Consider the following 11,399-nt stretch of genomic DNA (forward strand, 5'->3'; position numbering starts at 1 on the left):
TAGAGAGAGAACCTGCAGCATCTAAACCTCACTGCAGACAGTTACTGTCGTGAGGTTGTGTGTAACCAGGAGACATTGTCAGTTTTGAAATTGGATTTCTTTCTGAAAAATGATCTAAAATTTTATCTGGGTTTACTTTAGCCTAAAGAAATTAACACAACTGTTCAGTCATTTGCCTTTTATTAATGCATATTAATAAATTAGCTTTAGCAGAAGAAAAATGTATTTCTGTTATAACTAAAAAATATATGTGTTAAGGACTTTCTAATTAAAACATTTCCAGTAAAAAAAAATTAAAGCTTTCTTTTTCAAGTACAAAAAAAATCCAATCTGGCAGTACTTTCCTTTAACAGAAAGTGCTCACATTGATACTTAATGTTTTTTTCAAATCTGTATTTAAAAATGCAGAATGCCTGTGGTGTAATGCAAAACTGGTTTTGTGTATTTGTACATGCCTGCACATCAGTAGGAAACAGTGGTGCTACTCCAGTTTTTCTCTTTTTCTTGTAGATTTTTGTACTTAAAAATGGTAGAATTGTGACTAACATTGGTTTTGTCTGTGATGAATGTTTTACAGTTGCGGCTCTCTTCTAATTCATATGCATCTTTCAGTTTGGTCCTTGAACAGTAGCTAGGAAGTTTCCTGGATTATTAATTTCTGTCTCTGCTTTTTCAGATTCTGCTACAGGTCCTCATTTTTAAAGTTCTGTACAGGGACAGTGTACAATCAAATGCAATGTGTATGTATTTGTATGAAACATATTTTTGATTCCTTTGCAAAAGAATACTAAAATGTTATATATAAGAAATACCAATGCTTTCATTTGCTGTCAAAGCATTTATTATACTAAGCAATCAAGGAGGTGCCCAGTAAATCCAAATTTCTTTGGTTCCACCTTTTCTGGGTGAGAGCAGTGGATGTTCTTCCTGCCATGGGCACACAGAAGCAGAGTGGGGACAGCCAGGGCTGGTTTGGAGCTGTGCTGGCCCAGGGCTGGCCAGGCTGGGGCTCACTCAGGTCACCAAGGGCAGACTGCCTTTCCTAGCTCCTGGCACTGCAGCGGGGATGGGTGTTGGAGCGACAGTGCTGGTGCACAGCTTGAAGAGCTTCCATGCAGAATAAATGTTTTCTAAGCTTACCCCCAGTTGTGCCCAGCTCTGGGGTGAGAGGAGCTGGCTTATCCCACCCTTACCCTCACCTTCCTCAGTGTCTGCTCGAGCTGAGAGCCAAGGAGCTGATCATCTGGGCATGTTGTCCTGGACAGCAACACCCAATCTGCATTAAATGTCTGCCAAATAGACTTCCAGTCACTGCTGGCTTGTGCTGATTCACAGCAGCAGAGTGGCAATGAAAACATTTGTGGTCGCTTCCAGCCCTTGGGACTGCTCACTCCCGTTAAGGTGGCAGTAGCACAGTCTGATTGAAATGCTGCAGCCAGGAACTAAAAAGGCAAGAAGGAAAACACCTTTTTACATTCCCTCGCCAGTCTGATGTAAATCATCTTTAGGGTTGTGAGGCAGTGTTTCTGTTTTCTTTGTGCAGATTTGCCTCATTTCAGTGAAAATACCTTTGTGCACACCTGGCCAAAGGAAGGAAGACTCTCACCCTCAGTTTCTGTAAGGTTGTTAAGTTCTCAGCCATCCTGTGTTAGTTGCTTATTGACTTGGCACTTTGTAAGTCCTGCCCAAGCAGAGCAGAGCCTGAGCTGTGCTCTGAGCAGGGTGGCTGTAGGAGAGGTGGTGCCCCAGGAAGGCTCTGCCTGTCCTCATGTGTTTGCCATGGCTGCCTGCTGTGGAACCTGTATGGACCCCAGGTAACTGGTACAGCTGAACTGTCAGGCTCACAGGTCACTTGTACTTCAGCCTTTTGTGCAGCTCCTGGGTGGGGAGTGAGGGTGGTGCTGGCAGAGGAGCTGGGATGCTTTTCCTGGCAGAATTCAGCTCAGGAGCTGAGCTGTGGCTGCAGGAGTGCCTTGGCTGCTCAGCAGCACGTGTGCCTGCACCTTGTGCCTGTGTCAGATCACATTGTGCTGGCCAGTCTGGGGTCATTAAGGGACTTGAGCACCTGCTGTTGTGCATCTCTTCCTCCACATAATAAATAAACCTTGAGGTTTATTTATAGGTTATTATGGAGAGAGGCTCACTCCCATCTTCATTTGTCAAGTGCTTTGGAAGTACAGTGTTTTTGGGAGTACAGACTGGCAGCACTGGTGGATCTTGCTGTCTCTGTAGAGTATCATCAGTTTTTCTAGAGGAAAGAGGATGCTGCATTTTGTCTTCTGGCTCGTGCCTCCCTTTCTCAGCCAGCCTTGGCCTGTGCCTCTGCATCCCCCATTTCTGAGGTGTTGGCTGCCTCACTTTCCTGCTCCTTGGTGCTGTGGGGCTGGGCTCTGGGAGCACCATCTGCCCCACAGCAGCAGTGTCCCCCTGGCAGAGCAGGGGAAGTGCTGTTATCCAGGTTTGCAGTGCCAGGAGAAGGGGGCACACTCATCCCAGCCAACTGGGGCAGCTGGGCTCGGGGTGGGGTGGCAGAGCCACGCACAGGAGCACAGAACAATTCTGTGTTGTTCTGCAATTAGGTACTGCTGGTGTGTTTGGCATCAATTCAGAGCTGCTTGGGATTTGAGATTTGTGTTTGTAGCGAAGAGGAGATACATGTATTCATCAGAGTCACTTTTTTCTGCACAATTCTGGGCATGGTCACCCCCTGACATGTAAGCTTGCTGAGCACTAAGTCATTATGCTGCTCCTCAATGGAGAAAGCAGCATTTTGGTGGCCCTTGTAGGGCTCCAGCTGCAGACTCCTCATGTCTGTCCAAATCTGACCTTGTTGCTGTTGGCAGGAAACATCCCTACCAATTAGGCTTTCATGTCAGTTCAATATCAATTGCAAGTTGACTGATGGATTTTTGCTTTTATTGTGTCATCGCAAAGCCAAATTAAAAATTAGGAAAGGTGCCATTGGATTTTTAATAGGAATTCACCATTGGTTCATTCTGTGTTTTTTCTTTATTCCTCTTTTTTAGCTGTTGAGGCTACTTATTGCTGTTTTACTTCATAGAGAAGGATCACAGAGATATTTTTCACCCTTATCCCGTGACTTTCTGGGATCTTAAAATATAGCAACTGCTTTCAACTGCAGTGAAGAGCATCTGCTCTTCAGGCTGATGAAATGTCAGTACCTTTAGGCATCAGGACAGGACAGGGCCTCTTCTCTTAGAAAATCAGTAAGCACTGGCATATCAAAGATGGCCAGAAAAGAGAATTTTCCCCCATTCTGACTGAGGGAGCCCCATGGTGGATCTTACATAGGCTTGGGTCAGGAGGTTGGGGAGGGTTGGTAATCTAAATCACACAAATCTGAAAGCAAAATTTTAGGAAGATGGAAAGACTGATGAGCATTTGAACTTGGAACTTGTTTGTGGAGGTTTTGCTAAGTCAATATACTGGTTGGGAAGCAATATCTGATTTTTAAATATAGAAGTGTAGCCATTTCTAGAACCTGATTATTATTTAGAAGAAATGTATAATTCTTAAATAAGACAAAAAATTATTCCCTAAATAGGTAAAGGACTAAATGTTTATCTAAGACTGCAATAACATTCATAATCTTTTTTCCCCCTAATCTATTTTACTAGACTATTTTGAGGATTGTGGTCCTTGGCATATGGGATTACATTGAAAACAAAATAGAGGTAAGCTCTCTCTCTTGGTACTGTTTTCCAGGCAGCCCCAGTAAGACCATGAAGAACTGCTTTAGATGGCTTTGTTATTAACCCGTGCAATACAATGTCTTTTAAGGCAGATAAATACACACATTCTTTTCATGATGTGCATTATCAATAGCTGAGTGCTGCAGTCCCTTTTTCTGTGAAAGACTCAGAAGATTGCAGTGTTTGAAAGTATTTTATGAAGGGAGTGATTTTGGTCTTCTTGCTCTTTGTGTGACTTTTGTCGTTAGAGCTGTGCTGGTCTGACAGTACTGCTACCCTGAAATGTAAAAACTGTCACCTGAGTTTTATATCCCCCTTGCCATAATTGAGTTGAAATTAGTTGAGTTAGTTGAAGAATTGCATGTAGTTTCCTGGTAGTAAATACTAGTTTAGGAAAACCCCTATTTTTATTGTGAAATTGTTTTGATAAACACTGTAATTAGTACCTCAAATTAAAAACTACATAGAATGTATATACTCTAGTAGAAAAAGAAGAGGAAATTTGTGTGTAGTAAATAATGCATAATCCCAATCTGCGCAGAAATCTGGAGATCAGGAAAATTAAAAGCTCTTTCTTGATACTACCTCATAAACCACCTCTGTGCAGGAAGAACCAGAAGACACTCTGGGTGTTCTTGGAGCATAATCAGTATAGAGACTTGCATATTTTGTAATGAAGTTGTAAACATTTTAACTTGTTTTGCTAAAAAAATAAATGAAACTTAAATATTGATTCAGGGTTTCTTATTATTAAGGCTAAATGGAGCAGTTTCTGATAATTCATCTTGGTAATTTGGAATAGTGATATTTTTTACTGCCCATTGAGTGGCTGCAGTAAGAAGTATTTCTTTTCAATACACTGAATTGTTATACACAGTTCTGAATATGTAGTTCTTACAAAAATCTGTGCCCTGCCTCTTTATCAAACAGTTAATCAGTGGGCCCTGGCAGCAGGGGAGGCTTTCAGCAGAAATGAGAACGTGGTGCTCTGTTCTGCTCTGCTGGGCCAGTGTGGGACAGACACAGCACTGCTGCCACTTTGCTCTGGAACACATTTGCTGCCTCATTTCTGTCTAATGCTTTGCACAATTGCTTTTTCTGATTTGATCCCAGTGCAGCCAGTGGTGCACGAATCATTCAGAGCAGTCCCAGCTGTCAAACTCCTCACAAGCCTCCTGCCCCATGGAAGTGAGAGCAGGCAGCCTTTCTGTCTGGGTGCACAGCCATCCCCACACGTGTGGTGTAGCCAGGACATGGCCAAGAGCCATCAAGTCTCTTGGCTCCATCTTTTTCTACTTGTCTTCTTGATCTCTTCATTTAGACAGTAAGATCTATGGGCAGGGACTGCTTTTTTTTCCCTTTTTTTTTAAGATGACATTATGCCAAGTAACAGGTAATAAATACCAGTGATGATAAAGCTCTTTGGCTGTAATAACATTTAGACTATCACTTCTCCTTGGGGATTTTGGCCAGTATTTCCAAATACCTTTCTCTCCCCCTTCCCTTCCACCACAGTTTATCTCTCCTCACCTCATAAAAAGCAGTGAGGAATTCTGTTGTGCTACCCAAGAAGGATGCAGCCTTTCTGTGGCTTGGCCACCTCTCATATCCCTTTCAGATAGGTGCATAATTGCATTTCTTTTGGGCAAAGAGGGACTCCTTCCAGATTTCAAAGAGGAATGGCAGGGATATGATTTTAAGGAAAGGTTTGAAAAGCTGATTTCTCTCCAGGTGTTTGATGGTGCTATCATAATCTTGTCCTTGGCACCAATGGTGGCCTCAACAGTGGCCAACGGCCCCAGCAGCCCGTGGGATGCCATCAGCCTTATCATCACTCTGAGGATATGGAGAGTGAAGAGGATCATTGATGGTGAGTGGGGACTCACTTGTGGCTGCAACATCACCTGCCAGGCTGGGGAAAATACAGATTTAAAAATACAGAAAGATTGCTTGCTACCACTGTTCCTGTCATTGTCCTTTCTCTTACATTTTGCTAGCACTGAACACAAGAGAGTTATGACTCTCCAGAGTAGGTCTGGAGATCATGGCTGTATCTCCTGCTCTCTAAGAGCCTTTATAATTTATTGATTTGTTTTCCTGTTAGGCAGCTTCCTATCCCCTGTCCTGTAAAGTAAATGTCCTTACCTGCTTTATGTCTCTTGCCAACAGTGGTCATTCCTGATTCTGCAAAATAATTGATTCTCTACTTTGCTGATATTTGGTGCATCCTCCTCATAACCATACAGCCAGCTCTGTCTTGGGACTTTCTTTTCTAAGTTTTTGTCAGTAAATAAGTTTTGTGTGGAATCCAAGGAGGATTTAAGAAAATCCTGGGGATTCCCAGCAGGAGTTGCTCTGTGCATGCTGTACATCCTGGAAATGAAGTGCATATTGGTGGTGTTTTGCAGAAACCTCTGTGGGGATTTGCCAGGGTAGATGAAAAGTCCCCAGCAAGTCAAGGTTGCAGAGAGCAGAGTCTGTGGCTGGGCCTGGAAGCAAGGACTTTAGTGTAGGTTACTGTGTGCTCAGCAGCTGCAGGCAGCTTAGGGGAAAGAAATAAATGAATGGCCATTTTGCTCATGTGTGAAAAATCAGAGTTAGGTTATTTTGGGTTTAAATGCTCAGGAAACTCTGTATGCAGAGTTCAGGAGAGGTCATAGCCCTCTGATTGAAGCATAAAACAAAATTGCAGGATTTTGTGTAGCTTCAGAAAACATTAATTGCAGTATGTATTGACCAGCTTTCCTCATCAGTGTGAGTTTGCCATAGTTAAGTCAGGAGCAAAATTTCTAGAGCCATTCAGAAAATGGCTGGGCTGTAGCTTGAAAAGCCATAGAAGATAAATGCCCTTTTTGTTTCTTCAAAATATCTTTCTTAATCTGCTGTGTCCATTAAGAACTGATGTCTTACCACAAAGTCTAGGAATTAAATGGTTAGGGCTGTGGAATAGTTCTTTTCCTGAGGGAACTGTGCTGTTAAGGTTTAGAGGAAATGGCACTGACTCTAAAGAGAAAATCCTCCTACCCAGAAGTTCAGGAAATCTGTGGTAAACCCTGGGGAAGAGCTGTACTAGCATGGAATCTGGGAAGAGCAGGCAGCATGAATTTCAGTTCAGCCAGGGAGATGGAGGTCTGACCCTGCATTTCCTATGTTAGAAATCCTTCCCTGAAAAATGTACTCTAGTGCTGCTTCTATTGGAAATACTCTGGTTCTCCAGATGCAAGGGAAAGGGATGATGTTCTTTGGCCTGTAAAGGTTTTCTTCCTGATAAAAAACCAAATCACAGCTGGGTTGTTTTAAGTGTTATTTGTGTTTTCCAGCCTATGTCCTTCCAGTGAAAGTGGAGATGGAGATGATGATTCAGCAATATGAGAAGGCAAAAGTTATTCAAGATGAGCAGCTGGAAAGACTAACCCAGATCTGCCAAGAACAAGGGGTAAAGTTCAGTTCTGTCTTTATTTACGCATATCTTGTCAAGGCAAGTCAAACAGCTCGTGTACTTCGCTGCAGGCTGAGCTTTGAGAAGTTCCACTGGGACTTGTGCTGGGGGGTGACAGGTCTCAGTGCTAAGGAAGCTTTAGCTGCAGCCAGGATATTGTCAGCATGGTATTTGTCAAACAGCAGTCAGCTGCCTCTGCTGCTGGGCTTGTGTTTTCAGAGGTGAGGAAAACAAATGTGAGGAGCAGAAAATAAATGGTTCCAGTATGTCATTTGTTAAATGAGAACAGCTAGCTTGACATTGTACTAACATACAAAAGCCATTGTTGGAGACTGCAGCTAGCATTCCTAGGAAAAGGATGTGCAGTTTAAAAAAATGAATTTCCCTGCTTTAAATGCAAGAGGTGGCTTCCCTGTAGGTCAGTCAGAGACTCCTGGCAAGCTCAAAATGTTGCAGTAGAAGCTTCTAGTTCCTGGAAGCAAGTCAAGATTTAAGACTCTTCCCAGGCCCCCAAATGTTCAGTGATTCAGTCTAGAGGTAAGGGAAGGTGAACTTTGAAATATCTCAAGTGAATATATTTTACATGAAAAAGGTGTAAAACCATTTTTGGGGCAATGAGCCAGGAGTTTTTGCCATTTGTCTTATGCAAATGAGATCTTGACTAACTTGCTTTAAAGTAGAAAGCAGGGATGGATGTTGAGGCTTGGGATAAGTGAGTGTTGAGGTGACCATCAGACCACAACAGGATGATCCCGAGGTGATTTACTTCTTGTTTCAGTGAAAGGGGAACTATGAGATATAGTCCAGATAAATCCTGGAGACTTCTAGCTTCAACTACCATTCCTGGCTTGTGGCAGGTACTTTTGAAATACAAAACCATCAATATTTAGGTCTCCAAACGGATTTTAAGTTTAGGTCCAGATCTCCTGGATGTCAGCCTAGGGTTCTGCAATGAACTGCTGTGGTGGTGAGTTGCTTTGTCTGTGTGATGCATTAGGGAGAGCTACAGACACTGTGTCACTTCATAATGTTGGTTTTGAGTTAATCATATTAACCATAACAAGTTCTAAACCTAAGGTTGGCTTCTGCCAAAAATTAGTAAGTGCCAACTATGTTGTCTTGGGTGGCAAAACTGTTGCCCTCTTCATAACACCTTTGCACAATGATACTTAGTGATTTGGGTTCTGTCAAGGTTGTGGAATTGCCAGGTAAGTGGCATATACCCCATTTTACCAGGGAGAGAAATCAGTGATTTCTTGAGTCCCAGTGCAGTATTTTGTCTGTCAGGCCATATTAAAGGTCTTGACAATCATAAATTGTAAAACATTTGTTTTTAGGAACTTTGCTATACAGCCAGATAACACTCTCAATCTCTAAACAGTTTTTGGTGTTACAGTTTCATAGTCTGATCCCAGGTGGGGTTCAGGAGCAGCTCTTGCTGCCCTTCATTCTGAGCCAGGTACTCCTGAGTGTCTGACCAGAGTCACCCTAAATCTGAGCTCTGATGGTCACAACCTGCACAGCAAACAAAGAAATGCTGCACTGGGAGAGGAGTCAATCTGAGAAAACAGAGCAGGTTCTCTTGCAGCTTTCAAGTGTCATCTGCTATGGAAAAATACAGTCTGTAGAAAGATGACAGCATGCTAAATCCCTCTTACTGGCCTGACTTGCTGCCAAACGACTGTCTCAGCTGTATAATATCAGGTAAATGTACTAATTTGCTGCAGTTAGTAACATAAGACATTGACAAGAGTACTGCATCCTTTATTTGTAAATTATTAGCTTCATAATTCAGTCAAGAAAAAGTTGTCAGCATTATCATATTCCCATTAACATGCTGTTGTGTACTGCATCTGATGGGGAAAATGGCTTCTAATGGTATTTAATGTCTAAATATCTGCCAGGTTTTTGCTTTTTCGTTTGATCATCTTTCCTGGGCTTTCCAAAGGATTGCTGGTTGCTGGTGTTTCCTTGTGCTTGTCTGTTTTGGAGGAAGGTTTGCCTGCAGAAGGCTGTGCCCAGAGCAGAGCAGCAGCCAGGAGGGTTCCAGGCTGCCCTGTCCCTGTGGTGCCAGCTGTGCCAGGGCAGGGGGTGCTGGGGCAGACAGATCACCCTGGTTCCCTGCAGCCCAGCAGGGACTCACCCTGTGCTGCCCCTTTGTGACCACACTGGTATTAATAATTGCATTTATTCAGTAGTTACAGGTGGAGCTGAGAACATTGCTGCTGGAAAGGCTTCCCAGCACTTCCTTTTCTGAGTGCTTGGTTTCTTACTGCTTTGCTGCTGCTCAGGCCATTGGGGTTAGAATTCTCGGGGTCTGACTTATTTTGCAGAAGAAATGATCTTGAAAGTTTCAAGCAAAGTATTAATTATTTCATTAGAGGAATTGGGAAAAATAGTTAGCCTGTTTTGCTTGGGATTGAAAACAAAAATTATTGGTGGCTGGTTCTCCAAGAAGTCCCATGCTGATTTGAAGCTGGTGCTTAATGCTAGGCAGAAAAAACAAGGATTTCTGTTTTAAAAATTAAAAGCAGGAAAGATATAACTTCCATTCATCTTTTTGAATTCTCTTTCTTTTGTCAGTTGTGGGTTTTTTTGACCAATGATGGTGTATCACAACTATAAAGTACATTTCCATTCCTGACTGACAATGGAGATGTACTTTTGCAAACGTGTTGCTCTTTCCACATGTTGCTTTTTGGCTAGCTGTACATCTGAAAAACAGAATATATATTTATAAATTAAACTTGCACAGACCACCATTTTGTTCTCTGTAGTACCCCACTGCAGCTGTTTGAATAGTTTGCTTTTTATTTATTCTCCATTGGCCAAAAAAAGAGGTTATTAAACAGGAATGGAGCATGAGGGATTTCTAAAAATGAGTAAAGGTAAAAGGAAAAGAAGTCTCACTGCAGTCACTGTCAAGAATATACAGAGTATATTGCTGATGGTTTTGCTTTATTAGAATAACTTAAATTGCAAAACAAAGTTCTAAAGTTTCATTAGCTACAAATTCCAGTCAGAGAAGATTGCTCTTTTTCTCTGGAATCACCTGTAAAGGAATTTCCATTTGTGGTAATAGATATACTTACCTGATCTTTTCTGCTTAGCTTTCAGAAGAGTCATCCAGCTGAACACAGCCCAGCCAGGAGCGTGTGCTTAGCCTTATAACACCAGAGCTCCTTTTCTGTCAGTTCCTGCAGAACTGGGGTTTTCACCATTCTTACCAGTGCAACAACTATGGGAGCTGTAATTTCTTTTTTTATCTTGGAATATCATTTGTACAACAGCTGCCAGTTTAATGACAGGGCTATTTAGCTGGTAAAATTACCTATTGGAGAAATAACTTATGCTATCCTCTCACAATGATTTTAATTTATTTCTAACTACCAGTCATTTTCTTGGTGGATGGAAGGCAGCCAAGGTCATCCTGTGTTTTATTCTACCCATAAATCATTAGTTTGCAACTGTCTCCTGATTTTTATTGTTACCAACAATGGCTAAACTAATGGAAATAAACATTGGATTGTATCCCAGTGGCAGATGAGTTTTAGGGCAGGGCATTCTGTACAGACAGCACTAATAGAATTGAGCAAAGTTATTGCTCCTGCATTAGACACAAGTAAGCTGCTGGCTAAAATGTTCATTGATCTCTCAGAAGCCATGTCAGTCCTACTCTGTTGTTAGACCATTAAAGAGGAGTACTCCATGATTCGCTGCTAAGTCTCTCTTTGAGTCTTACATGTGTATTATAAAATATCAGCTAGGATGGGCGGCCCACTTAATGAAACCAGGCATGTGAAAGGAGACGTTATCTAGAGCTCCAGGTAGATCTGTCAATTTACCTGCTTAGAAATAATCACCTGATGCATCATTTGAGTGAGGAAGTGCTCAGGAGTGCCCCATAATTATTTCTGGTTTGTTTCCTGACAAAGTAGTGCGAGGTTTGTGCTGCAAGAGGACATGTAACAGATTTTGAAAATGGTAAGTTTAAATTTCCCATTGGTGAATTTTCTCTTCATGCCAGACAATCTAGTTACTCATTCTTCTATAAAGTGTTCCGTATCTCCCTTTTTCTTGGTAATAGGTGTATTTTCACGTCAGCCACATTTATTGCGCCTTTGTTGCTGTCTTCAGCTCCATCGTGCTGGGTGTACCCAGACAGTTCTCAGAGGTGCACAGTGACAGTCACAAGCATGGCATGTGCAAAATTCCTGTGTACCCGGTGTAGCCCATGCCCGCGGTGT

At 42.2% G+C, this 11,399-nt stretch overlaps 1 protein-coding gene across 1 annotated transcript in view; it reads left to right on the top strand.

Annotated features, from left to right (window-relative positions):
* The window catches only part of TMEM266 (transmembrane protein 266), a 55,792-nt gene that overhangs the window by 23,727 nt on the left and 20,666 nt on the right, over positions 1 to 11,399 (top strand). The window contains exons 6-8 of the mRNA XM_031055916.1: positions 3,639 to 3,695; positions 5,445 to 5,583; positions 7,034 to 7,149. Coding sequence (XP_030911776.1) covers positions 3,639 to 3,695; positions 5,445 to 5,583; positions 7,034 to 7,149 — 312 coding nt within the window. The remainder of the gene's footprint in view (positions 1 to 3,638; positions 3,696 to 5,444; positions 5,584 to 7,033; positions 7,150 to 11,399) is intronic.

Source organism: Geospiza fortis, unplaced genomic scaffold (assembly GCF_000277835.1).
Source record: "Geospiza fortis unplaced genomic scaffold, GeoFor_1.0 scaffold171, whole genome shotgun sequence".
NCBI lineage: Eukaryota > Metazoa > Chordata > Aves > Passeriformes > Thraupidae > Geospiza > Geospiza fortis.